This window comes from Falco cherrug, chromosome 1, assembly GCF_023634085.1.
Source record: "Falco cherrug isolate bFalChe1 chromosome 1, bFalChe1.pri, whole genome shotgun sequence".
NCBI classification, from domain to species: domain Eukaryota; kingdom Metazoa; phylum Chordata; class Aves; order Falconiformes; family Falconidae; genus Falco; species Falco cherrug.
Genome location: NC_073697.1, coordinates 19,966,224 through 19,993,106, shown reverse-complemented (window position 1 = coordinate 19,993,106; position 26,883 = coordinate 19,966,224). Strand labels below are relative to the sequence as shown.

Here is a 26,883-nt window from a genome sequence, read left to right as displayed (position 1 = left end):
TAATATTTGAGGATCTAATTCAAACCCCAGGGACATGCACGAGTACAGCATCTGGTCACCAAGAAAATCCCAATTTTAATTTAGCTGCTTTTCTGGGCATAATTGACTGTAACACTTCAGATGTATTCAGTTTTGTGACCAAGAACCAAGTCATCAGTATGTAAATATTTTTCTGTATGACTAAGAGTGATTATTATGTTATTTATTCCTAACATCCTAATGACTGAGTTTAGACGTAGCAGGAACAGATCCTGGCACACTCTAATACACAAACATACAACATACAAAGAGATTTTTGAATCTTCTTTTTTGTCTACTGATTCAAAACTTCAGTGTTTGAAAATTAAATCCTGTGATTTTACTTAAACTCTTAATGATTTCACTTGGAAATTCCATTCTGATTTTTATCTCTGCAAGAACTGCAGAACTTGGCCCAATGTCGCTTCTCTGAAATTTTGTTGACCATCTAAAGACAGAGTTAAGGTACAATATTAAAAGCGTGACATCAGTAGCAATTCAGCATACAGAGCAAGGCTACTTTTCTAACTAGTTTTTCTTGGTTTCTTAATTCCCTTAATCCTTCACTATTGGGGCTGCAGTTTCAGTATGAACTTTAACTTCAAAATCATATCCAGCTTACAAGATGGGCTACTTTAATGCAGTGCCTAGGGTATTAAGTGCAAGAGTTTCATTACTAATAGAATTTAAAACTCCGTTTCCCTAGCAGTAAACTTCTAAGCACATTTGCTCACTTGCTTTTTCCTGTCTCTCCTCCCTCTGAAAAGGGCATACAGCTCATTAACCATTTCATGGATCTGCTGTTCTGTTTGGCTGTACTGCTGGCAACGTTAGCTGACCTTAAAGTAGCTGACGCAGAAATGTAGCTAGAAATACTGAAAGCTAAGAAACGTAAGCCACATCCTTGTTTGTTTCCTACAGTTACAGGGTTGAAAGCATCCCATGTGGAGTTCCCACATCTGAATCTGTGCTACAGTCAGAATATTGCTATAATCTGCCACAGCTGTAACAGACTCAACCCCAGCATCAAGGGATCACCATGGCAGAGACATTTCCTGGCTCAATCCCTGTCATGCCCTTTGTAATGGCCATTTAGAGGGAACAGCACATGTAGAAATATGGTAACAACTCTGCACCATCTATTTATTTCCCTCCACCAAGATCACTAGTGTTGTAGGTTCTGAACTGTATTTGTCACAAATTGGAGCCAAAACCTTGGTTTATCTACAAATAATTAATCTCCGGCAAGAGAAGAAAACAAGTTTGCTAAATGAATTGTCTTTTTTTGTACTATGTAGATTTCTGTTATTCTTAACAGATGTGTGGCCCTTTGCTTAGCAATTAATTTCATCAGTGACAGCAACCTCATAGAATACCAGTGTCTTCAGAAAGAAAGCTGAGACTCAGGTCTCAGGAAAGGTTTGGTACACTTTAAAATGCAAGAGCACAAAGAATTCATATGTTATTTAGATATAACAACATGTTTATGCACCTTGATTCTTTTCCATTATTTTTAATTAATTTAATACTTGCACATATTTACCTGGAATTCTGGTAATCAATATGCATTTATCTGCTGTAGACCAGTTCTATATTGGAAATGATGAATTGCTCTTTGGGATATGCATTTACAATTTTTGTTAACCATCTTCTGGGGACATAATAAGCACCAGTATTTCCCAGCTGTTTGTGGCAGGTTGCTTACAATTCATTTTATGTGGCAGATTGGCTCCACAGGTGGCCACAGAATAGTGTTATTTATTCTGAAAGACACAAGGCTTCTCGTAGAGATGATGAAACTATAATGGCTGTTAAGAATGGAAATGATGCTAACCATGTAAATAGGTAGCTGTAAATAATAGAGGCATTGCTGTATTCCTTGAGCCCTCTCACAGTAGGACACAGTATTAACTATTTTCTGTGCCAGGGTAGTGGGATCTTGAAGAGAACACTATAACTATATATTGAAAACTGTTAAATGGATATGCATTGTGTCAAATGTGTGGTACACAGCTCCATTTTTTAACACATACCATTCATTCACAAAATAACTATTCATTAAAAATTATTTTGAGAGGCATCAACTGAAAACACATCGCACTTCACAAAACACTGATAGATACAGGTGCAAAGATAAAGAAATGAACTGATTAACTAGCCACAAATATATTCCATAATTTTTTGGCACTGAATTTTAAAATATTTTTTAAAGGAACACACAGAGTAAATCATGTAGAATTTCTCACTGAAACCCACACAGTTGCAGATTGGCTGTTTGATTTACTGTCATATTTTAAAATAAATTAAAAAATAACATACTTAGTGACAGCTTAGATGTTCTCTTTTTCCCTTTTCAAAGTAGTAAAAGGAAGACCTTTCTTTCCAAAGAAAACCCACCAAAAAAACAACCAAAACCAACAATCAAACAAAAACCCCCCTGTGTGTTGATAGGAACACTAGTAGAAAGCTGCAAGACTTACTTTCCAGAATTTACTTGCCCAATTAATTTAGTTAAGGTAGAAAGCAAAGATGATAAAAAGAAATAATGAACAGACCAGATCTTTTCAGTGGCTGAACCCAAAACTTTCACCAACACAGCCTTCTCTTTGGATTAGATATTACCACACAGACCAGCAGAAAGATACATTCTCACTCTCACTGAGTGAAAATCTGGCTCCAATGAAATGTCTTCTTTTGGATTAATCACAGGAAGGGTCTGACCAACTGTGTATAACCTTGCTAGCACAGCTGATTTACGTCATTAAAACCTCCTGCCAATTCTCAGCTGTGGAAAGTAGATTAAACTCCTCCACTGTAGTCCCCTTCTGCCAGCTTCTGCCTTGTGAAAATCTTGATTACACACACTATGTCTCCGTAAAGCATCCGATCACTGGTTCATAGGGACAACACTGTGTTCCTATTACACCGTCTGAAAGCACTGGCTATGTGCAGTTACCTTTTTGACTTCATACTTAATGGCCAGCTTCACGCGGCTCAGTGATGCTCTGTGCCTCTGCGCTTCAACTGGCTCAGAGTTTAAATCCCCGTTCAGAATGGCCTCCACTTCTTCTGAGTCTCGGCAGAGATCAAGAACACCAACCACAAAATCCTTGCACTGCATAGACAGCTTGCGATAGTCATTCTGGAACAGAAGGAAAAAGATGGCTCATGATGAACACACTTGAAGTCAACAGTAAGGAAAAAAGGACCTATACAAGTTCCTAAAAATTAATAGTGTTTGAGGGGGGGCTGGAACTAGATGACCTTTAAGGTCCCTTACAACCCAAACCATTCTATGATTCTATGCTTAGGAGCACATCAGACATTTAAGAATTTTTGTATAGCGGAACCATTTCTTCTCTGACACAAGGTAGCCACTTGAATAGAAGATGATGACAACTGTTTGAGAGCAAGGGAGCATTAATAATAGTGTGATGAAAATAATCCAGATGGGCAGCAAGGGGAAGCTGAATGGGCAAATAAGAATTGCACAGACAAACTGGGACCAAAATTCTTTAAATACTAACCTCACCTTTGCAAAAACTTTGCAGACAATTAATGAAATAATTCTTACAGGGTTGCCTCCCAGGCTACAATTATGTTTCTACTCTTTCTACACTGCTAAAATGGCTGCTTACTCTTTAATATATACCATAGTCATTTCCCCCCTCTGCTTCTCACTTATCCTTGGAACCACTTTACACCCAACAGTGCATCCAGTGGGTTACAAAGTAACTGCACAGAATTACTGTGGCATCAACTTGGACACCAGTGTTGTGGGAAAAAAATACCCCAAATGTCCTGTACAGGCAACACAGAAACCAGCTTCTTCAAAGGACAGCTAAAAGATACTAGGCTCCTGACTCATTCTCCAAGAGGTGACCTTGCCACTGACAACACAGCTGAACTACAGAGAGACATTTCTGAAAATCTCAAGCCTTTTATTTAAGAGCTCTGTCCATCTTTCCCTTCCTCTCTCCTTCACTTCTGTCTGTAAATGCCACAAACCATTCCTTTTCCAAAAATCATCTAATATAACTCCCTCTTGTTCTTACTCCATCAGCTTTCCCTTCCATTACTGCTGGAGTCAACAGCTCTGCCTGTGTTACCTTCTGAAAGTATATTTGTTTTCTGTTATTAAAAAAATCCTTCCTCCTCCTATCCAGCTTCTTTTCAAAACCTAATCTTTTAGCAAAGCACTTCTTTTTCTCCCTCACTAGTTCAATTTCGGTGCAGTATCACTGGCCATTTCCAGACTTGTAGCTTGTTGACTACAGCTGTGAAATCTTACTGTGTCACACAGAAAAAACAACTACTTTCTACTCATCCTTGCTCTTTCCAGCTTTCCTCAGCCTCCTTCAACCATTCAGTGCTTTGGGACCATGTCCTGAGTTACGCCCATGTGCTGTGATACTTTCTGTGCAGCTACTATACTACTGCATCAAGGACGCAAGTGGTACTGCTTTTCACTAGGTTCATGACTTACATCTGGCATGCTGCTCACAAGTTTCACACTATTCATCCTTACAAGCAAGCTTATATCTGTCTTTGAGGTGATACCTTAAAACAACTCAGTTGCTCCTGTATGTTGACTTTGCAAAGATTTCCACCTATCTTTCTCTTCAAACAAAACATTTGTGGCTATGGTTCAGCATTTTAAGATCTCTCTGTAAAGCATGCACATGTAAAGCTCTGCACTGTTGCTCATGCTTGCCTTGTCTTCCACCACCTCTGTGACATTACCTATAAGCTCTTACCTGATACCCAGTTCAGCAGAAATCTTGGTCTCATTTATGTGTCCACGTCTTCTCAGCTAAATTTCTAGGACTTCTTTATCTGAGATGTAGCCTCTGATTTCCTCATATCAGGTTACAGTTGAAGGAGAAAACTTGACTGAACCTGCCAATTTTACCTTGTATCAAGTGTTTCAGTGCCCAACTGAAAATAGCATACCCTTCTTTTTAAATTACTCCACAGCTTTTCTTCATTCCACCCTGCCCCCCCCCCCCCCCCCCCCAGTTCATCAAAAGACTAGTGTGAATCCTCTGCCTCTCCATTTTTGGGTGTTTACTGTTCATTTTCATACACTGCCATTTTAAAAAAAATCACTTTTGGGGGGGTAACAGATTTTTTTCCTTTGTGGTTCCTGCCTTCTCAAAAATGATTCCTTACTGCTCCTGCCCTCATATTTTTCTCATTCGGTCTAACATTTTTTCCTGAAACCTTCAGTTTTTCCCCCTTGCCTAAGTAACTTTTCCTTCCTTGTGCTGGTAGTTTTGTTAAATTTTCAACTTGGCATCTATAAAATGGGACAGAGAAACTAATGTGCTCCCAATAGTTTCAAATTATTTTGGGAAAATATGGGAAAAGAGGCTGCATAGGATAATTGCAGGAATCAGCTATCAATCCCACAGGTCAGACTTAGATATGAATCAAAATGAAACACTACTGGAGATAAACAAATACTACTAGGAATTGTGTTATTATGGAAGACTAACATTCCATAGAGACTTGGAAACAACCAGTCCTAGTCATAGACCTAAACAGGACTCAGCTATTTCCTTTGATCATAGAGGGCAAATTAATTCAGTTGTCAGTAAACCAACAGGATGTAAGGTTATTTTAGATTTGTTTTTGTTAACCAAGGAGAACAGTACAGAAGAGTCAACTATAAAAATAATACTGGGATACACGATTAAATTCAGTGAAAGGATAAGCAAGCATATGTATGACTAAGCCTTAGGACGTTTAAAAAGGCCAAGTCTCATAAGAAAGCTAGTCAAGGGAGTGAAACTTACTTATAATTATGCATGAAGGTCCAAAGGCTTTTAAGCAAAAGATGTGAAAGCGATCAGACATCAGTTCCTACAGAGATAAAAAACCTTGCAAAGGAAGACTCCAGAATGGTGGCTAGAGCAGCAGTCTTAAAGCAAAGGGGAACAGTCTTTCCTCACAGTCTAGTTATAGAGGCCATGAACTACAAGCATAAACTGCTAGAAGTCAGGCTTGCAAAGGATATTAAGCAAACCATAAAGCTGTAAGACAATGTAAAAAGAAATGGGGACTTTCTTCAGTGAAGACAAAGCAAAGACTAAAGACATCTTGAGTAAATCCAAAAAGAATACCATGTCTTCAGTTCACTGAAGTCGTATGCTCTTAATACTGTTTATATTGTTTTCACAACAGAATTATTACGGATCTGTGCAAACTTGAACACTCTTCCTTAAATTTCCAATTTCAAGCAACAGTTACTTACACATTTCACTACAGCTAAAGAAAGGCAATTTACTGAGATGGCTGGGCAAAACCCACAATGATCGCCAGACAGAGCATAATATTAATTCAACAGGAATAAAACTGACAATCAATTTTTCTTTAACGCTATAAAGTAGCTGTAAATCCTCTGCAGCACATGGGAGGATATACTAACTTCACTGACTTCAGCAGTAGTACTATATAGCTAAAAGATAAACTACATTCTTTCTCACTTGAATGTGCAGGCACTTGTAACTTTACATGAAAAAAAAAAGTCTTTGCTTTAGTATGATTTCTATCTATGCTCAAAGGTGACATCTCATTAAGGTTTCATGAAGTTTAGTTTAAATGCTTTTGTATTATTCGAGTGCTTTATGATATAAGACAACCCCAATTGTGTCCTTGCATGAGTGAACACAGATTGTCAAGTTGCAGGGAGTGTCTTCATTTAAGTCTTTTCTCATTACTCTAACTGTGCAGAAAGGGAAAGAGAAACAGTGGACCTCTAACAGGTAGGAAGTAACAATAGTTACTCTTGCTAAAGGTTCACTCCATTTTCTTTACCTATTAATTATTCTCTTTTTCTTTAAAATAACACAGAAATGTTACATTACTAAGAAGCTGCTTCTCTAACAACTTCCATATGAAAGTCAGGAAAATGCTATAAACCAAGTCTCACACATATGCAAGTACCCAAGTACAGCCTAGCATCAGGTTCATCAAACGTAAACATTCAAGTAAGTTTCTGCTATAGTCACACACACAGTTTAAAAGATCAATTAACATAGTTTTCTCAGTTAGTGCAAACTAAGCAAGAAGAATACATTTTCACTAGCAGTTACAATTGTGAAACATCGCCTACAAAGGGCAAAGTGGCATAAAATCACTTTACTTTGGCAAAAGGGAGACAAATTGCGATTGCAGCAGTATCTCACTAAGACTGTTATTTCAATAGACTACAGATTGTTTCATTTTGCTGTTCTCTCACAAATGCAAACTCATTCCCACAAGTGTGTCAGAGCTTCTGACTCATCCTGGCAGAGAGTGCAAAGCTCCTGCCCTCAAAACTCACACTATATTAACTGACATCCCAAAAAAATACTCCCGTCCACTCTGTGAATGGCCCTGCTGGTTCCTGCTTTGCATGGACTACTTGCCTACTACACAACAGTTACCCACATTTTTACTGAAAAATTACCAGTGCTACATGCTTCTTGATAGGTGGATATATCACTTGCTTATGAAAGTTATGCTTATTGTCAGACAAGATTAAAGATACGATGGATTAAATTTTACTGTGTCAAATCTAAGGATTAAATTCAGGCTACATTATTTATAAATGCTATTACGAGAACTGAAAACGAGTATGTGCTATCTGACTCAGGCTTTGAATCTTACACTAGGAAAACTTGTCGGATTTCCCTCTTCAGGTGTTTACTTACTTATGGATTAGCAAATCAAATTTACATCCGTCTACTTGATCACTTTACAAAATTAAACAGAGAAACACTACCCACATTGTAACCATGGGATGCAATTCTCAAACAGCCTTCTACCTCTAGGGTGTTGTGTGAATATCAAAAACCAGAATCTGTGGTCTTAGTCATCCACATACACCTCTGCTTACTCTTGAGAATATACAAATGAAGCCACCAGATCCCTCATCTCTTACGGGTCATAAACAAGGCTACCAGAACTCCCCATCTGGAGTATCCATGTTCAAAAAGCCCTGCTACATGCTGTGCAAGTTGCCAATTTGTTAATGTGAAGCCGATCTTCAGGGGAACGCTGAGTAAGGCACCAATAACCCTGCTTATATAGTGGGGTTCTTTGCGCATAGTACAGGGACTTGATCAACAAAGTGCTTCTTCAATTAATTCACAACCTAACTCAGCTGGTTTTACTAGCTATATCATCTTAAATGGTAACTCTCTCAAAAAAATAACTGGTTACACAGACATCTTTGTAACATCAAAAATACCAGCCTGTATTCTGCATTTCACAGATACTGTAGCTGACACTGGTACATAATGGACAACTGATGACAACTGGAATTGCAGAACTGTGTCTCACGAGCAGTAGTGGAGGACTCTGGCACACGTCAATGGCTGGATCTCAGCCTGCCCAACTTTGCATATTCTGTCCTCACTCATAACACTAAAGACTACCTTATGAGTTCATCTAGAATTTTTACAAAGAAAATATCGACCTGTATGCAAAGAATGAAGCATATCAATTAAAATCTTCAGCCGACTTCACACTTAAAATTTTGAACTATTCCAAAGAAAATGTACACTGAGCAATCACATGCAGTCAAACAAAACATATAGATCCATTTTCTATTATGAGCGTCACATTCCTGTAAGCACCACAGTTTGTGGCTATGCACAGTTGCCTAACTAGTTCACACACATTATATGCAACCATAGACTTATGTTGAGTATTATGTAATAAATGGCCATTTTGAGATCATGCATATAGTTTACATATATAACTGCAGGAACTGTATATGCAAATAAAGCACATAATTGCAGTAATGATTATGGATCTGGGCCCTGTCCTTTTAAAAGTTGGACCTCAACGTAAATCAAGCTTGAACACTCTTTGTTAGTTCAGCTGAGATAACACTATGTAAATTTACTTGGAACGGTGACAAATTCCGCTTTTAGATGCACGTCCACATCTTCCATTGGTTTCAGTAGGGGCTTTTAGCAAAACCGAGAACAGGGATTTATCCTATATAAAACAGGACTACAATCTTTTTGATCCTTGCTATGATAGACCAAATTCTGACATGGTATCAGCTAGCGCAATTTCAACTGGGAGAATTGAACATGCTTACACAGGACAGCATTTAGTTGAAAGCTGGTATACAGAAACAATTATGTGGCTTTTTAGCTACCTTGAGATGGTTTTTTTTCTATGATGACTCCAAAAGAAAGTTCCATCAGCTGTTCTGACTGCTAGAAATTCTCCCATCACTGTGCAGTCACACTTTTAAAGTTCTCAGGGAGGAGGGTAAATATCAATTAACTTCAATCAAGCAACTAAGCTACAGCAGCCACAGTGGCCAGGGTCTGCTAAAAATTATAATAAGAAAACACAGAAATTGAGAATGCTTGTATTGCCCAGTATTTTGTGGTGCTACTGCGATTGGAAAACATGATTCTCCAACTACGGTAATGAACACTTTTTTTACATTAAGACAAGATACAGTTCCACACTGAACTTCCCTAGCCAGTCTAATCAGGTACAAAGTGGTACACCTCTGAGATCTCTAACTGCTCACAAAGGCAGATGCCAGTAGAATGCCACTCTAAACTTTTTCTAACTTAACAGTTTTTGTCCTTGTCAGCAAAAGAAAGGAATCAAATCAGCAGATTATATATACTTTGAAATCACTTTCAGATCAGGCACATTGGTTATAAAAGCTCTTAAAAATACTAAAATTGGTGAAGAAGCCCAGAGTGAAGAATAATTTTAGGTTTGTAACTTAGATGCAGAACTTCATCAACAATGCTGCTTGCTTTCTAACTATCTCTACTACATATAAAACACTCCTAAAAACCTGACAAGAAGGAATCTCTCAGCTGCTTCAAGGAATTGAAATTTGGTGTGACAGCAATAGGCATGAAAGAGTAAAGGGTTTTTTTTATGATGTGGTAGCAGTCTTGACTCAGATAAAACAAACTGAAATTTCTGACATCATCTGAAATCCTGCTGTCAATCCCTGGAATGGGGACTAGGATCGCCAAGGAAAGTAAACTAAATACTGTGGCACCTGCCTTGGCCACAGGGATGACATGCCGCTATACTGGAGATTGCTGCTTAGACAGCCAGGCACTGATAATCTCTGCTGTTCCCTTAGCTGGTTTCCAGACCTAAAGAGGAGTCACCCAGCATGTTCAGACAAGCCAGCCATGTTTTACCAGGATTAGATAAAGCAATAAAGAAACTAAAGTGAGGAAGACCGAGTTAAAAAAAAAAAAAAAGTAAAGAAAATTAGGTGAGCACTTAGAAAGGAGATACGAAAAAAGGGAATTCAGAAGGAACTTAAAAGAAGAAAATAGGGGAAGATGACTAGTGGATGCAGGAATGCAAAGAACAAAAAATGATAATAATGTCAAGAAGAAACAATAACAAAGACGAAGAATAGCAAAAGGAGCAACAGGAGCTTCAAACAAGGATTTCATGAAGGAGTAAGAAGTAAGGAAGCTTGAGGACAAAAGAAGTAGAGTGAAATGGTCTTTAGGGCTCCTGTTTCCCCATCTATTTTTACTCATTTTCAGTACTTATTTTTGGCTATGTGTCTTGCATCTTCCAGGAAAAATGAGGATTCACTGGTTTCTTTGAATCCTTTCTCTTATTTCTGAAGGGGAAAGAAAATAAAAATAAAAATCAGAGTTATTAATAAGGTTTTTTAATATTCATGGGGAACTGACTATCATGAATGTATGTCCTAAGCCACCTTCCCACATTTCTAATACACTTGTGCAAACTTTGGTTTGCACACGAGCATGAGAATTTGTTAGGGTAAATCATAAGTGATAAAGAAAGACTGGACTTTGTATATGCAAAAGATAGAAGGTTAGCAAGCATTTACTAGGAAGCTTGGCCCTCAGGCATTTTTAAACAGGTTCACCCTATATTCTTTCTCTGTGGGAAAATCACCTAGAAAAGTATTTTTAAATTAAATTAAAATAATTTATTACAAGCTCTCCACATCCAGGAAAAGCATTGCTGTGAGCATGCCCAGGAAATGATATGGGCCTTAATGTACCACAGATACTAGGCATAAATCATGAATATCATCAAAATTGCCTTTAAACAGATTTGTCAATTTCTTGTGCGAGTTGAACTATTTTGTCCATTTTTCTTTACTCTCAAACAATTCTGCTTGTGTTGCACTACAGACTGAATTTGATTGGAATACTTAAGCATTTCCAGTGATGATTCTAAAGGAGAGTGCGCCAGAAGTCTATCAGTCATTCTGCCTCACAGGGAGTGCAAATGTTGGACTAGAAGCCTTCTCTTCTGGGACATGATAAAGCACACAGTTATTAGCAAAACACATTCACATGACATCGAAGAAAGCACCGATCAGACAGTTACAAATTGGACTTACATCAAATGTGTCAAGCTCTCACAACAGAATTCTGCAAGACACGGAAGCGCTGCTTGCTTTCTCCTTGATCTACCTCTACAGCTTTCAGTGCAGCATGTTGTACTACATCCATGCCAGACCAGACCTGCCCACAGCCCCAGTGAATATACAGTCTTCTCACCAGCCATGCAATTACAACTCTTTCTGGACTGGGTTTAACAGTGATACTAAAAAATTCCTCCCCTCTTCTTTTTCCTCCTCCCTCCCTTCCTCCCTTTTCCGCTACCCCTTCTACCCAGTAAGGGCAGCCAACCATCGCTGCCAGAGGAAGACAAGCAACTCTCCTACCAGGCTTGGTAGAAACTGAAAAAAAACAAACCCTGAGACACACAAGAATCAAAAGGAAAAGAGACAGACGTTAGGTCAATGAGGAGAGTAATTATTTCACTGAAAATTTTGGTGTTGATGAGAAGCCGAAATCTCCATGCTAGCAAGGAGCCAGGAACAATTTCTACTGTAGGTGCCCAAACTGCATTACCTTGTACCACTGGCAAGGTTAGCAGCCATGTAAGTACTACACAAAAATACTGAAATCTGTGAAAATAGAGGATTTCTTGGGTTCTTAGGCATCCCAAAATATCAATGAATAGAGCCTAAAGAGTTCAGAAAAAGAAAAACAAAAGAAAAACAAGAAAAAATTGAAAACCAGAATATTTTATTCTGTGACAATTTAATATTTTAAAAAACAAAGTATTTTTTTTAAGGTCTGGTTTGAAATGAGAAGTCCAGCCAAAAAAATCAGTTTTGCTCCTCCAAAACTTCGAGCTTTTTTTCTGATGAAATTTGTATTCATGGTATTAGTACCTATGATATGGGAGCTTCCCCTGAATTTATATTTTTACCGAAATTTTTCTACTCAGTTCTAACCATCTACATCCTCCCCTTACAAAAACATGATACAGCTTGCCTTAATTTAGCTTTTGGTGGCAGAGATTGTATTTTGGGTTCCTAGGGAGTTGCACAGCACTTAAATTGAGTCCCCAAACCCACCAGTGCTTTTGAATACAGGTATAACAACAAAATTTGTATGCAGGATTAGAAAGAAAAAGATGGATGGTAGAGTTTCTAAGGTGCCAACCTAGAAGAAAACTTGTGTCTATGAAACCGCAGGAGACAAAAAGGAAGGCTAGGGGGTGGGGAAAAAGGTTTGCATCCACACCACTGAACCGTCATTCAGAAAACCCATAAACCTCCATCTTGGTCACACAATTCTGGAGACCCTGTGGCTCTCAGGTTATTGGCCTAGTTGAAAAGGAATCAATAAACAGGACCGATACACATCAGTGATTTAACCCTCTATAATGGTCTCTAAATGAGGCACTTACCTGTAATTCATTGTGTGAAGCACACAAGCCAAGAAGCTCTGTGCTATGATAAAACTTCTCTAATTCTTCAATTTTATGTTCACAAAGGGCTTTCCCAGTTCAGTATTTTTTCAACAGAGGGAAAAGAAAAATCTGACATTTTCCCTATACTCCTGAATAAATACATTGAGGAAGTACTCAATCCATTTGCCAAATCACACAGTACGCAGCATCATATGGCAGCGTTCATTCAGCAAAGGAAGCAGAGTAAAAGTTCAAGCCAACTTTTACACTTTGTAGTGCATGGCGTAACACATGAATCCTTCTCAGCACTGACATCTTATTTTTAAATTATATTTTAAGTCACTCAGCCACGTGTGGAGCTATTCTTTCTCAACGGTTTAAAACTGTTTGTTCCTCTTCTGGTAAAGTTCACTTTATTAATTTCTGTCTCTATTTCTCTACGTTGTTGTATATTTCTTCTGAGTATTCCACAGTGTTAGCAATGTTTGCTGTTGTTTGAAAAGGTTAATGCATCTTTTCCCTCTCTCAGATCCTTTATGAAGATACTTAACAAACAATTGGTACCCAACACTGACCCTGCAGAAACAAATTTTTCATTAAAACTAGAAACAATGCTGTTGATATCACTACTCACTGAGAACAATCTGTCATTCCCAGAGCTGAGCTTTTCTTATTACATGCAGCCTACTGGGGTTTCATTTTTTTGTGGGGTTTGGTTGGCAGAGAAGGGGGGTGGGCAAGGGGAAAGGCGAGTGTTACTGCATTTTTCAAGGTATTCAATAGAACTGCAAAATCATTAAAACAAAGGCACTGGGAAACAGTTAACTAATCATTAGTTAATGTATATTATTAATCAATCATTAATTGTCAATAATATTTACTTGTCTGATGGAGAAGCTGAAATATACAGGGAAGTCAGGGCACTGATATACTAAACCAGATACAGCCCAAAGCCAGGTAACAGGACCTACGTTTGTAATCAATCTAACAGCTGGTTTTGAACAAGTGACATTTCCAAAAGGTGCATCCCCCCCCCCCCCTTTCTATATTCTTAACAATTTGGAGACATCATTCAAAATTAGTACAAATAAAAAAAAGAGGGAATAAGGTCAATGCTGCAGCATGCTCAAGAAAAGTGTAATGTTTCTGCTTTCTGCACTTAAAATTACCCAGCATTTGTAACTAAAAATAATCTTTGTCTGCTACATCAACCAAAATTGTTTTCCATCTGCTGCAAGTTTATCAGAATACACGCTGTCCCTTCTTCCCATTTTCTTCATACACAGTAGGTGCAAAAGAAATTTCATTAAGCATTCTTTTTTAAAGGCTTACATATGGAAAACTACGAAATCAAGAACAAAAGAGACAATAAATATCATGAAAGCATTTGCAACTGAAAAAGCAAAGACACCGAATAATTTCAAGCATCAAAGGACACCATGAAGTAGCAGCAACTTTAAAACAATAACAGAGAGAAACACCAAAACACCATTACCTTGAATTCTTTTTCAATGTTGGCCAACTTGGCAAGTTCATTGCTGAGTTCTAGAGCAGTAAGTACCGGATCTTCACTGGAGAGGGACAGGTAAGCCGGACTAGCCAGTCCTTTGTATGCATTTATTCTTGACCTTGAGTGACTGAAAGAATCATGCTTTTGCTTCTCTGTACAGTCATTACATTTGCAGAAATAATCATGAGGTCTCTCTATCCTTGCTCCTTTCATCAGTAGCATGTGCACAACTTCGTATTTTTGGCAGTGGGCAGCTAAAATTATGGGAGTGATATCTGGAGAAAAGCGGGTACCGTCTTCGTCGTAGGAATAAAAATCATCATCCTGGAGCTCCTGCTCACAAGGGCTCAGAGTCAGTCGCTTATTTACTGAAAACCCAGGATGATTCAAAATTGCTTCCACTATCCTAATGTAGCCCTTGCTGATTGCAAGCAGCAGGGCATCTCCAATCCGTGCCAAGTTCTCTTTCTTTAACAGAAGTTCTGTCACTTCCAAATGTTCATTCCCCACAGCAAGCTGCAAGGCGTTTTGGCCCATGTAGTCAACACAGTTGACATTCAGTGTTTTCGACTCCTCCAGCATTTTGCGCACCACAGGTATGTTCCCATACTCTGCTGCATCTAGAAAGCGCTCTTCTTCAGCTGTAAGACTGGTGCCCCTGTTGTTGAACATGAATGCTGGGCCTCTAATGGCCTGTCGCCTTCCCTTTTCCCTCATCATAGTCATACGTCTCAGTGACGGACTCTCTTCAATGTACCTACGGAGAAAACAAAAAGGCAACAGGATTTCACCATGTTGGTTATTTGTAGCTTCCACTACTGTGGCTACAATCATGACTTATTTTGGCCCTTGTCATTTGCCCATCTATAGACAAGAAGTATTCTTTATTGTGATCCTTCTGCCTTTGTGCTTGCTTGTTTGCAATCTAAAGGCACTTACAGGTTCAATGCCACAGGCCATTTCTGTTTTGTTTACCATGGTCAAGAGTGGTTGTGGGTTGTTTTTTTTCTTTACGTAAGACATCTCTTCAGAAAACCCTCTCAACTCACTTTAGTATGTATACAAAATGAAAAAACATCTACTGTACTACTTCCAGTAGTAATTAATACTACCTACCATAAGCACTCAAGCTGATGGTTTAAGGAAGACAATATTTATGCTTACCATATTGTAGTTCACATAAATGAGAGGTGAAAACAAGCTTTCTTCCCGATGTCTGGCCAAGCAATACACAGTGAAGCCTGATCTCAGACTTCTCATCCAGTGTTACTACTAGAAGCATTAACCAAGTCTGGAAGATTCTACACACGAGTCAGTCTGGCTAAATTATAAGTCTTTGAAAAACAACAGTTCATGCACATTCAACACATTTTCTGGATGCTAGTAACTAAACTGCTCACAGATTGAGACACTGGGCATGATCCAGTATGGACTGGGATCAGCTCTCACTCCACTTGGACTTCTGCAATGCCGTGGGTTATGTTGGGCCTATTTCTATTATCCATCTACCATTCCAGAAGCTGAAAAGATGCTATCTGATGTTATTACATGAGTATATACATATCTTTAAAAGCCTTCATGCATTCTTGTAATACAATCAAGAAAAATGGGAAAGCCAAAGATCTACTGAATGAAAATGAAAACAGGGATGGCAAGCTGTACTGGAAAAAGGAAACCTGGGTGGAGGAAAGGGAGATTGTTTAGGAAAGGGAACTGAGAACCAGGGAGGCTGTGAACTCCCCTCAAAAACTGAGTGCAAGAACAGAAAGAGGGGAAAAAAAAAAAAAGGGGGGGGGGCAGTAAAAGAAAGGGTGAGCAAGCTAAATCAGGAAAGTCAGAAACTGGAATTATGAACCAGTGAAGGTACTGACTGAGAGCAGCAGGGAGCAAACAGGAATGGTCTGAGAGAACCAACAGATCAGATGCTGAGCTGGATCTAACAAGTTAAGGAGACTAAAGAGGGGAGAGGAGGTTCAGATAAGTGAGACTAGGAGCTGCAAAGAAAACATACCTAGGACAAGAGGTTGAGAAGCAGACACTACCTAGCTGGAGAAAACAGCAACAGGAAACAACTGCCTGGCAAGGCCTCAAACAACAGAATAGAGGGGATTAGGCTAAAGTGACCACAGCTAAAGGAAGAACAAAATCATTTATGCCTGCCAGAGCAGATGCCAAAGGCCTAAAAAGTTATTTGGGATACCATAACCTTCCTTCACTACCGTCTGCAAATAAATGTGAAATCTATCAGCAATCTCCCTTTCCTTTCTAGTCCAGCTTAATACTGAGAAAGACAGCCTCCAGCTGCTATCAGTTAATCCATTAGCTCAAGGAATAGAGATCACTTGAGCTGATTTGATGGGCACAGAGACACCAGTGCAACTGATAAACAATATATGAATTAAAGGACGGTGTGCTTTGAATACATATAACACTACATATACACTATATAGGGACAAACAAACCTTATACATTTCAAATTTGGTCCTTAAGTCCTACGTGCCTCTGTTCCTCATCTATAGAAAAAGAACAGTTGGATGTTACACAGACATTGTGAAAATTAATTTATTCACTTTGGCAGATACAAGAGTAAAAGGCCAGACAAAAAAACTGAAGAGGAAATGAATCTTCTACTCCCAGTACAAAAGCCAGGTAATGTGCATTAAGAGAGCTGTGGGTCCACACAATGAATGATGAAGGCAAAACAAAATATTAAACGGCCCTTTTTAAGCAAACCCAATTCGTCTGCAAAAGGACAGAATTAAGGCAAAACCACCACACACACTTTGGCACACACAAAGACTAAGCATTTAAGTGAACACAATGGAACCTGCTCAGGCAGCTTTAAAAGCTGCATATTCTCATTGCTCCAGGTTCAAATCCACAACCAGAGCAACAGCCTCTTAAATGCAGGTGGGGTTTTTTCTGTGTGATCTTTCAAAAATGAGCGTAGCTATATTACCACTGCACAAAATATGCCTGTTGACATCAATGGATTTCCCCATGTGTAGCAATGTCAGCCCTAACAGTTTTCATCAGGCATAACTAATTCTATTCAGGTTATAAGAATACGTCTGGCCTTCCAGCTATCTGCATCAGTTGTAATAAATTCAGCAAAATATAAAGTCTTAATCACTTTATCACAGCTATAAATATCATGAAAGCTAGTCCATGCTCTGAACATTTCAGTTAACACAAATGGGCATTTCCAATGCAGACCAAGTGAAGGGACTGTGATAATCATTACCAAGGGCAGGCTTCTCCTGGGATGAAGCATTTGATCTTTTTACATTTTCATCTGTGGTTGGTGTTTCTGGACTACCAGAGATGACCTGAGTGGCACTGCAGTACAAGCAATGCTGACTGGTGTTCACTTTTTGAAGTACGTGCCAACAAAACTGCTTTGTCAAAATGACAGGATCTTTTTTTTTTTTTTTTTTTTCTCTCTCCTCACTTTTGTACCACTTTCTTTAAGTCTATGAAACAGGCTCCACAACAGAGTGGATTTGTGACTCTAACTGTTAAACACAGAATTGATTTAATGTCTTAAAGCTCAGGCATATTTCACATTTGGGAGTACCCCAGATATAAGGATAGAGTGCACGTGGCGAAAAGCCACACCATGCTACTACCTTATTCCCCAACAAAATCTTAAGTAAAACCAGATATAACTCTTTTCAGAGTTACCTTTTAAACAAGATCTCATTGTCTGATATGCTGTTATGTTTCTATTCTTCCTCCACATCTAAAAACATCGTCACAGAAATATAGTTGTTTACCGTAAGGTTATGAAGAAAAAAGTATGGGTATTAAAAAGTAAAAAAGACAAAGAACAACTTGACACACTCTGACTTCTTGATTTAAGACAACTCTAAACTGCCACCCTGAATCTCATTTATCTCTTATGAAATACATAACAATATATTTCCCTCTTTACATTCAGTTTAATTTTTCAGAATATTTTGAAATATGACACTTACTTTCTGGTTTAGATACCTTTCTTTCAAAACCCACTGTCTGACGAAGATGACTCATCTGACTTCCGTAAAAAGATATATATCCTTCCAAAGGTGTTACATTAGAATATCTTCCCAACAAGAAAGATATCCTTAGCTATAAATCTTGTGACAAAAATGATATATTTGAAGTGACTGCAGTATCTTCTCAAAATAAAGATGAAAGTTGCTTGGTATTTGAATGGCTACAATATTGTCCAGACTTCAAAAAAAACCACCAACCAACCAAAAAGCAAAAAATCTTGTACAGCACCACACAGCCAGAAGACTGTCAGGTTCATCCATACCTCTCTGCTCTCTTCTTCCCCTCTTCCCTCAGCAAATTCAAAGACCTCGAAGTCAGCGCAGCTCTGGTCAGAGTACTGCAGGCAAGAAGCACTGGGTACAAGGTCTCCTATTCCATTTTCTGCTCTCCTGTTCTTTCATCTAATATTTTTAGGCTATCCCAACGCATTAAGGAAATGGTTAAAATTTTAGTTTTAACTGTTTAACCATTTTCAGCACATTCTATATGTAATATTTGTCAACTGAAATAAAACAACAAAATCTCAAGTTGCATCTCTAAATATCATTAGACTGGCTTAAAAATATGATTAAAATAGAACTAAGTGTGCATTAATTATTTGTGTTCTATTTCCTAAAGCCTTTAAAGTTCATATTCTCAACCTTGTCTCTGTAAGAAGCTGACAACTTACATTAAAAGAGGAAAGGAGAGATGGAAATCGTGATGTTCCTATTCCCAACTGTTCCCAAAATAGTTGAAAGAACACAAAAATTTAAAAATCTGTAGAACGCATGGCAAAAAATCCAAAAGAACACCAAGCAAGAAAAATGCCCAGTTGTTTTACATTAACTCTTCAGCAAAGATACACCATGACATTAAGTAAAGTTCTAGTCCTAGTACACAGGTTCCATAATTATACTACGTGGTATGCAGCAGGAAGGTGAGAGGAGAGAATTCCTTTACTTGTCCCCTTTACTGACATGAAGCAGCATTTTTGCTCCTGCAGTTTTTTCCACAACCATTTTTCACCTTACACAGCAGAAAAATGGCCAAGGGGTCTATAAAGCTTCAAGCCTCCATTTGCTGCTCAGCACAAATAAGCAGCATGGAACTGGAGAAGAGCAATCGCTTTAACTCAAGTACACCAGTTCCACCACATCTGGACACATTTCACTTGGTCTGAAGTGTGCACCAGTTAGGCTGCTGTTTCAAGGAACCACAGAGCTTCACTGGCAAGAAGGAAGAACTTCAGGAACTCTGCACCAACCTTCAGAATCATTCATTCATCACTGTGAAATAAGGATGGTCTCAAATTAGAAGTTTTATATACTAACTATACTACTACCAGCTTAAGTCTAGTTCATTGCTTCATACTTAGGCAAACTCTCAGTAACTTCAGCAATAGCTGTAAATGAACATAACTTACTAGAAGACAATTAACCAAGACGTGACAGGACCCTAAGTCAGCCCCTTGTTGAATAACACAAAAGCAGGGCACCTCTATTTCAGCTTTGCTGAGAACTCTCACATTACTGAGGCCACGGCTCCTAAAGGAGTAAACCACCTCTCAAGGTCTTTACCTAACAATAAGTATCACAAGCTTTCACATCGAGCAATGTTATGTACACTCTGAACAACATGTATGCTACATACCAGGTAATGTCGTAAGACACAAAAACCTATCCTATATTATAACATATTTATCTTTACCTTAAATATTTTCATCTAAAATGTATGACCTTTACATGCCCAATAAAAAAATATTTGTTAAAAAATTTCCACTAAACAAGCAATGGCCACTTGCCTCCTGTTTCGCATGCATCACATTTAGTATGACCTTTTATTGCATCGTATGTTGCATGGACAGAGTTACTCCTATGTACAAAGCTAGAAATTTGAGCAGCACAGCAACTGTAAAGGACTGAAGTAAGCATGATGATTCCTCTGCTTCTACCATGAATTGTTTCAATTACAGATTTCTACTCTGTTAGCTCAACTATCTCTTTTCATGCTCAGACTTTCAGCATTGTAGTAGAAGGGCAGAAACGTGGGACAAACAGTTGACCTGAGAATTCCTTGTGTTCTGCTGTTCACTGCCTCATCAACAGCAATTCAAAAGATTTATAATCTTGTTCCTAAGTCTATTTTTTAACAGTGAAAATTGCATAAGCAATTTTAAAAGAAAAGAAGTTAGAGAAACATTCTTGGCCTTCCCAGATCTGTAGAGCAATTTTCTAACATTTGTACTGAAGAACAATTCACCCTGAACTGTTAAATGCAATAAAGAATGGCATCAACAATTTACAAGGCAGTTTACCCCACTGCTAAACTACACTGCAACACTAGTGATCTTGATTCCATTCTAAACCTGGAAAGGAAATGCAGTCCAGTGATTACAGACAGATCAGATAAGCGCATCACGGAAACAGCGATGTGCACGCACATTTAAAAGCAACAAACCAGAGTGAGCTGCATAGGAGATGCCAATTGTGCCTCTTGTTCTGCTAAAACTAATGTCTGAGGTCCCAGTTTTAAAACAAAGGAATGATGATTGCCTTACACATGCACATATCTATGTGCAAAATTTTTAGCTCGTGACTCCTGAGATCTCTTAAACTAAGTGATCTCAAGCATGTGTTTTGTTACCATCACAGGAAAAGACTATCAATCCATGTGAGGTAGCAGCTCCTGGCCCCGTGCAGGGCCACAGGCAGTTAGAGGAGCAATCCCTCCCCACCCTCACTACCTCTTGCAAACCAAGGCTTTTCCAACCCTCCAAGCTCTGCTACAGCCATGTGCCTGAAGAGGCTGCTGGTAAATTTGTTTCTTCACCAGTAAAAACAGTGTCACACCCATGTATGTTTTCATGGAAGCTTGCATGTGCAGACACAATTTGGGAATCTCTGCACCAAATCTAAAATGTATTAAAATGAGAGCTTCCTTCTCCCTTCTGTGAACTACTGCCTGGGCTTTCCAGAAGAGGGAGGCTAATTCAGCTGAACAGCAGAACATAAATCAGGCCAGCTGAAAATCTGACTCAGGTCTATACTCTCCCACTGGTCTGAAACGACATAATCCATCATCCAAAATGCCCTCATGTCAGCTCACAGAAGTTCTGGCTCCGAACTGGAAAGAATTAGTCAAAAAATGGAACAAAACAGAATGAGATATCAGGAGGAGGTATACACACACTTAGTTTGTTCCTTCTCCTCCTGCCCCACAAACTATGCAGAGCTTTTTCCTGCCATTACTCTTCACTAACTCCTCAACAGAAAATACCAACCATCTGAATTCCTGTGGGAAAAGAAGGACTATATTTTGATGCCAGGAGTGCATCTACGCACACACAGAAAAAGGCAAACAACTCACCAGGAAAGAACCAAGTTAACAAGGCTGTGGCAACAAAGAATTTTAAAGCTCCTATTACACTCAGTCCTTTGCGTTCTGTCGTTCCACTCAGGAAACTAAGCTACGATTTTCAGAGACTCAGAAAATCAAGCTTTCGATGCCTACAACATTTAATTTACAGGTTTTGCTCACATTTATCCTACTGGGGCATATAGTACCTTGTGAAACAAGTATTACATCTAGTCTGCAGTCTTAGTGGGAATCTGAGGTTAATTACATTTTCCAGCAATATTTGGCACAGGAGGGAGCCAGCTGTACACTGACAGGTACCTTGCACAGGTTACAGCTTTCAGAGTGAAACCATTTCAAATACCAACTAAGTGCATCTTCTTGCGCAAACTACTTCACATATTCCTGTCTCTTTCCCCTGGCGCTGTTTGTCAGTACCGAATATTTAAGACCATAAATTCTTCCTGTCAAGGATTCTCATACCCACTTTGTGTACACTAGAGCCTTACGCATATCAATCTTGGTGCATTATGAGCAAACTGATATTCATTTATTTCATTAACATATGCTATGATTTTAGGCATTAGTAGCAAACGCAAAATGTTACTCCAGAAGAAAAATCGCAGTGCTATGCTGAGGATGACCACGGGCACATAACAGGGGAAAAGGCAGTTGTGGGTCTTTTGCCTCTATGCCCTGTCAGTTCAATACGCTCCTGCGGCACTGACTAATGTCAGCCCTTTTGTCAGTCCACAGGGCAGTGGCTCACAATCACTGCTGAGATCGACTCCTGGGCTAGGATCATAAGAATTATATACTAGGGAGCAATTCCAAGAGTAGGAGCTTACTCCAGGCTCAAATGCCTATAGCTGTGCAAACTGAACTCCAGTTTTATCCCCTGGTGGCATAATACCCATTTCCTAAAGGAATATGCCAACAGTTCTAGGAGGACACTAACCTAAAAGGGATCCAGAAGTTTAGGACTCATAGCTTAAATTCAGCTGAGCTAGCTTCATCTGTCTAAAAATAAAGTGTCTGAGTCTAAACTATATCCTCTAGGCTCTTCTTATGGTGAACGAAGAAAGACAGGCACCTCAAGAGAGAAAATAAATGACTACGCTGCTTTGGCCACTGCCGTTTCCTCTCTCAGTCCATCAACTACAGAGAGAGCCCAGACAAACGACTTAAACCCAGCAAACTTTCAGACAGCTCAAGACTTGTGAAAGACACTCTTGCTCGAAGTCTGGATCACCAGGTACAGTGTATTTGTGAAGAATTTCTGCGCCAGGATGGTAAAAAGCACTTTTATTTGTAGTTATCCCATTCCAAGCGCTACTCTAATTATTTCTGTACTTTACATTTGTCTCTAGGGTGATTTTAATTGAAGCTGCTTCTATAAACGCTGAATATGTTATCTTAAAACTCAAAACAAAGTGTGTGTCACCCAGTAATTAAAATATTTAATTAAGAACTAAATATTGTCCTGCAAGTATAAAATAATCAAGTAATCCTCACAGGCAAGTCTGTCTAAATTGCAGCGCGTTATAAATGTAAGTGAATAATTAATGGACAACTTTCATTTTCTAAGTCAAAGAAAGTTAACATTCCCACCCCTGTTAGTAAAACCGAATTTGTTTCTCTTGCAGTAAGTCTAGGCATGGTCAGTATGTATGTATATATATATGACTGCATCTTAAAAAACCTGAAATTTCTGACGACGACATCAAACAGGACAAGATGCATCTCAAGAACTGAGGCTTTTCTGCACAGGTGTCCTAGATTTCTGTGGGGAGTCTGGTTTTATCACAGCCTAGATTTTTTAAAAAATATAAAAGGGATGCATTAGCGCTGCCCGTACATGAGGGTAGAGTGGGTTCTCTAAACCTCCCTCAGCCGAGCCAACAATTAGGTTTTGCCGCCGGCTACGCTAACGGCCGGGGGTAGGGGGGGGAGGAAAGAAGAGGGAATCTCCTCCGCCCCGGCACGCCTGCCCGCTGCCCCCACCTCGCCCGGAGCCGGGGCCGGGCAGGGAGCGGGGCGGGCAGGCGGCGGCCGGACCGTCCCCTCAGGCACTTTCTCCGGAGCCTCCGCGCCCCAGCCGCCAGCGCCGGCCCCATCTCCCGCCCCAGCCGCCGCTCGGGGCCAGGCCGGGCGGCTGCGCTGCCGCCGCGGCCCCCGGCTCGGCGGGACGGGCCGAGCGCCGCAACTTGCCGGGGTCCGGCGGGCGGCCCCCACGGCCGCTCCGGGGGAGCTGCCGGCCAGCGCCCGCTACGCGCCCCCCGGGCCCCACTTACATGGTGCTGGCAAACGGGGGGGGCGGGTAGTAGCCGTAGGGCTCCCGGAGGGTTTTCACAGCTCTGTGAGGCGGCGGCGGGGGCTCCGGCCCCCCGTTGACGCCTCTCCAGCCGCGGCGCCGGCGCTGCTGCTCCTCGTCTTCTGCCTCCTCCTTCTCCTCCTCCTGCTGCGGGGGGAAGGTCACTCTCCCTTGCTCCTTGCTTTTCCTGCTCTTGCTCGACATGGTCAGGGTCCCCTCAGGCGGCGGCTGCTGCTCCCGCTCCCGGCCGGCCTCGCCCGGCAGCGTGTGTGGCGGGGAAGGCGGCGGGAGGAGGAGGAGGAGGACAGCCCTGCCCGGCGGGGGACCGCGCACCTGGAGGGGACAAGCCCCTCACCACAAAACCCGCCGCCCCTCCGCCCTCGCCTCCCGCCGCCCGGTAGGACGGCAGCGCGATGCGGGGGCCGGGAAGTGCCGGGGAGGCGAGCAAGAGACCGGGCTCCCGGCGGCAGCTCTACCCCTCTCCTCTCCCTGTCATCATCCCTCGCTAGGACAGCATCGCTACTGAGGCGGCGGGGGCGAGCCGCGCCGGAGAGGAGCAGCCGCCTACCGCAGCGGGCGCTCGGGAGAGGAGGGGACGCCCCTGGCCCCCCCGCCCGCCTGGCCCCGCGGGTGGGGGCGAGGGGGAGGTGCCGCTGGCGCGGGGCCGGTACAAGTGCGGCTCGGCCGCCGCTGAGGTGAAGCCGCCCCCCGGCACGGCCGATCATCGGGTGCCAGTACCGCCGCGGCGGCGGGACCCGCGGGAGCTGCCCGCAAAGGCGGTGCCGGGCCCGTCCGGCGCTGCGCGGGAAGCTGGGCCGGGCTTCTGAGGCAGCGGCTGCCGGCAGGCAGGTAGTTCCGGGCCGTTCTTGTGAGAAACGTTCGGCCCTACGCTGCCAACAGCTGAAGTTAAAATTTTCAGGTAAAAAGAGGTTTTCTGATCGGCTCGCTGGTGGTAAAAGCGAGTCGGGGTTGCCAGAGTGCGCCAGGTGGCCCTGCCTTGGGCTTGGCTGGTGGAATCCTGCGCGGTGTCAAGCTAAGGAACCGGGAGGCTGTTAAGACGCTCATTGCATGTAATCAAGGCTAATTATGCTCTACAGATACCAGTTGCAAAGATTCGTGCTGTACGGAGACATATAATCTCTTTCTTATTATGAGGGTTTTTTTTGATGTGTTATGACATAGGGGAAAATTACCCTATGATAGACCTGCGATCCCATTAAAATTGAGGCTGAGCATGTGTGCGTTTATACACAGTATGCAGAACAGTAGGTACACACAGACTACATGCCTTGATTTATATATACAGCAAAGCTATTCCTTTGCCTATGTGCTGCTGAGATGCCGTTTTCTTCTCGCTTTAAACTTTTTTGAAGCATTGTGTGGCTATCGGTATAAATTTGTGTGAATCTATGTTCTTTGAACACAGGTCCTCCTGAAACTGAAATTCATGTAAGTTTTCCAATGACTTCAGAGAAAGTGGACCTTAAATCCATGTATGGCTGCTCTGGTAGAATTCTCTCCGCCGAGCATCATTAAGCAGTCTCAGCACAGAGCAGTCATTACCTCACACTGTACACTGTTCTCAGTATCAGACCAAAAGGGGTTTTGCCTTTGCTGTTTCCCATGTGTACAAAATTTATACTTGTGAAGGGCAGGAAAATCCAACCAAGAGTTTCACAGAGATAATTTACCCAGCTACAGCTTCGAAGAAAGAACTGGGTTTTGTTTTCATCAGTTTTAATTAGTTTGCATCGTGACTTTGAATTAATTGGGGAAGTGGGTTTTTTATGTCTTTCATGACATGGTAGAGCAAATTTTGCTCTCTAAGAAACTAATATATCGTGTAGCTACTTTAACTTTGAAGTACTTTGGGTTATTAATTTAGGATGTCTAGGTGTCTAACCTAATTATATATATGGTATCGACGTTACATATTTTAGAGCATAGCAGTGCAACAATCCTTGCATGAAACCTTGCACTCTTGCAGGGGGCTTTTGACTTAGAAAAATGTTACTGCCCACATTGTATTCATTTTTTAAAAAAATTGTCCTCTATCATTACAATGGGCTACAGGAATGGACTTTCAATTGCCCCTAGAATTTCCCTTGAGAACAAAACATAAAAGCACAGCTGAATGTACATGAAAATGCTCTTGCTTCCCAAATGTATGTTCAGAGCAAGGCTTCAACATACCAAGGTTTTGTTTTCTTTTCAGGAATTCATAAAAGAGGGGTTTAATATTGGTTCTTAGTTTTAAGAAAGTTATATTCTTGCTTTTTCTGTTGTGCTTCCTATCGCTAATTTGAATTACGGGTTCTGTGGACTGTATTTTCTATTATTTGAGTATTGTCTAAATAGAGATTGTTCTGGTGTTTCTACAATGAAAGGTAATGACTGCTATCTATGCAATTATCCAAGTCACTGATAATACTTGACTTGGAAGTCATCCTTGTAGAAGCCTTCAATGATACATCCCTCCATTTCAAGGGGTAAAATGATGATAACTTTCCAGCTAATACATATTTCATGCTGTAGAACTTTCACCTGAACTTTTGCTGTATTTTGCTTCTGAGAATGCTCTGTGAGACAGTGGCAAAAAACCCCCACCCTTATTAAAGTCATGGTACAGCACTATAACCGATGTGTAGAGGGCCATATTTTTTTACTACACAATACTCCTGCAACATGGTTTTCTGACCAATCTGATTCTCCTCACTGCCAATGTTAAAGAGGAAATGCCAGTCAAATTTTTCAAGGAAGAGAGCATTCCTTTTTGATGCTGAAGGAGAAGGGTAATGTAAGAAAAAATTACCAAATTCTTTTCTTTTTCTCACCATACTGTTACAAAGCCACCAAGCCAAAATACATGGTTCCTAATGTGCATTTAGAGTAAGTGCTTTTCTTCATCCTGCTCTTCCTG

At 40.6% G+C, this 26,883-nt stretch overlaps 1 protein-coding gene across 3 annotated transcripts in view; it reads right to left on the bottom strand.

Annotated features, from left to right (window-relative positions):
* Positions 1-24,728, bottom strand: part of TRPC3 (transient receptor potential cation channel subfamily C member 3) — a 44,772-nt gene extending 20,044 nt beyond the window's left edge. For 2 of the 3 annotated variants that reach the window (XM_055725889.1, XM_055725903.1), the window contains exons 1-3: positions 23,944-24,727; positions 14,261-15,032; positions 2,975-3,160 (exon numbers count right to left, since the gene is read on the bottom strand). In XM_055725889.1, coding sequence (XP_055581864.1) covers positions 2,975-3,160; positions 14,261-15,032; positions 23,944-24,167 — 1,182 coding nt within the window. In that variant the 5' untranslated portion in view covers positions 24,168-24,727. Of the gene's footprint in view, positions 1-2,974; positions 3,161-14,260; positions 15,033-23,943 lie in introns of all 3 variants that reach the window. The other variant, XM_055725895.1, reaches the window with a different exon arrangement.
* Positions 24,729-26,883: the final 2,155 nt, after the last annotated feature.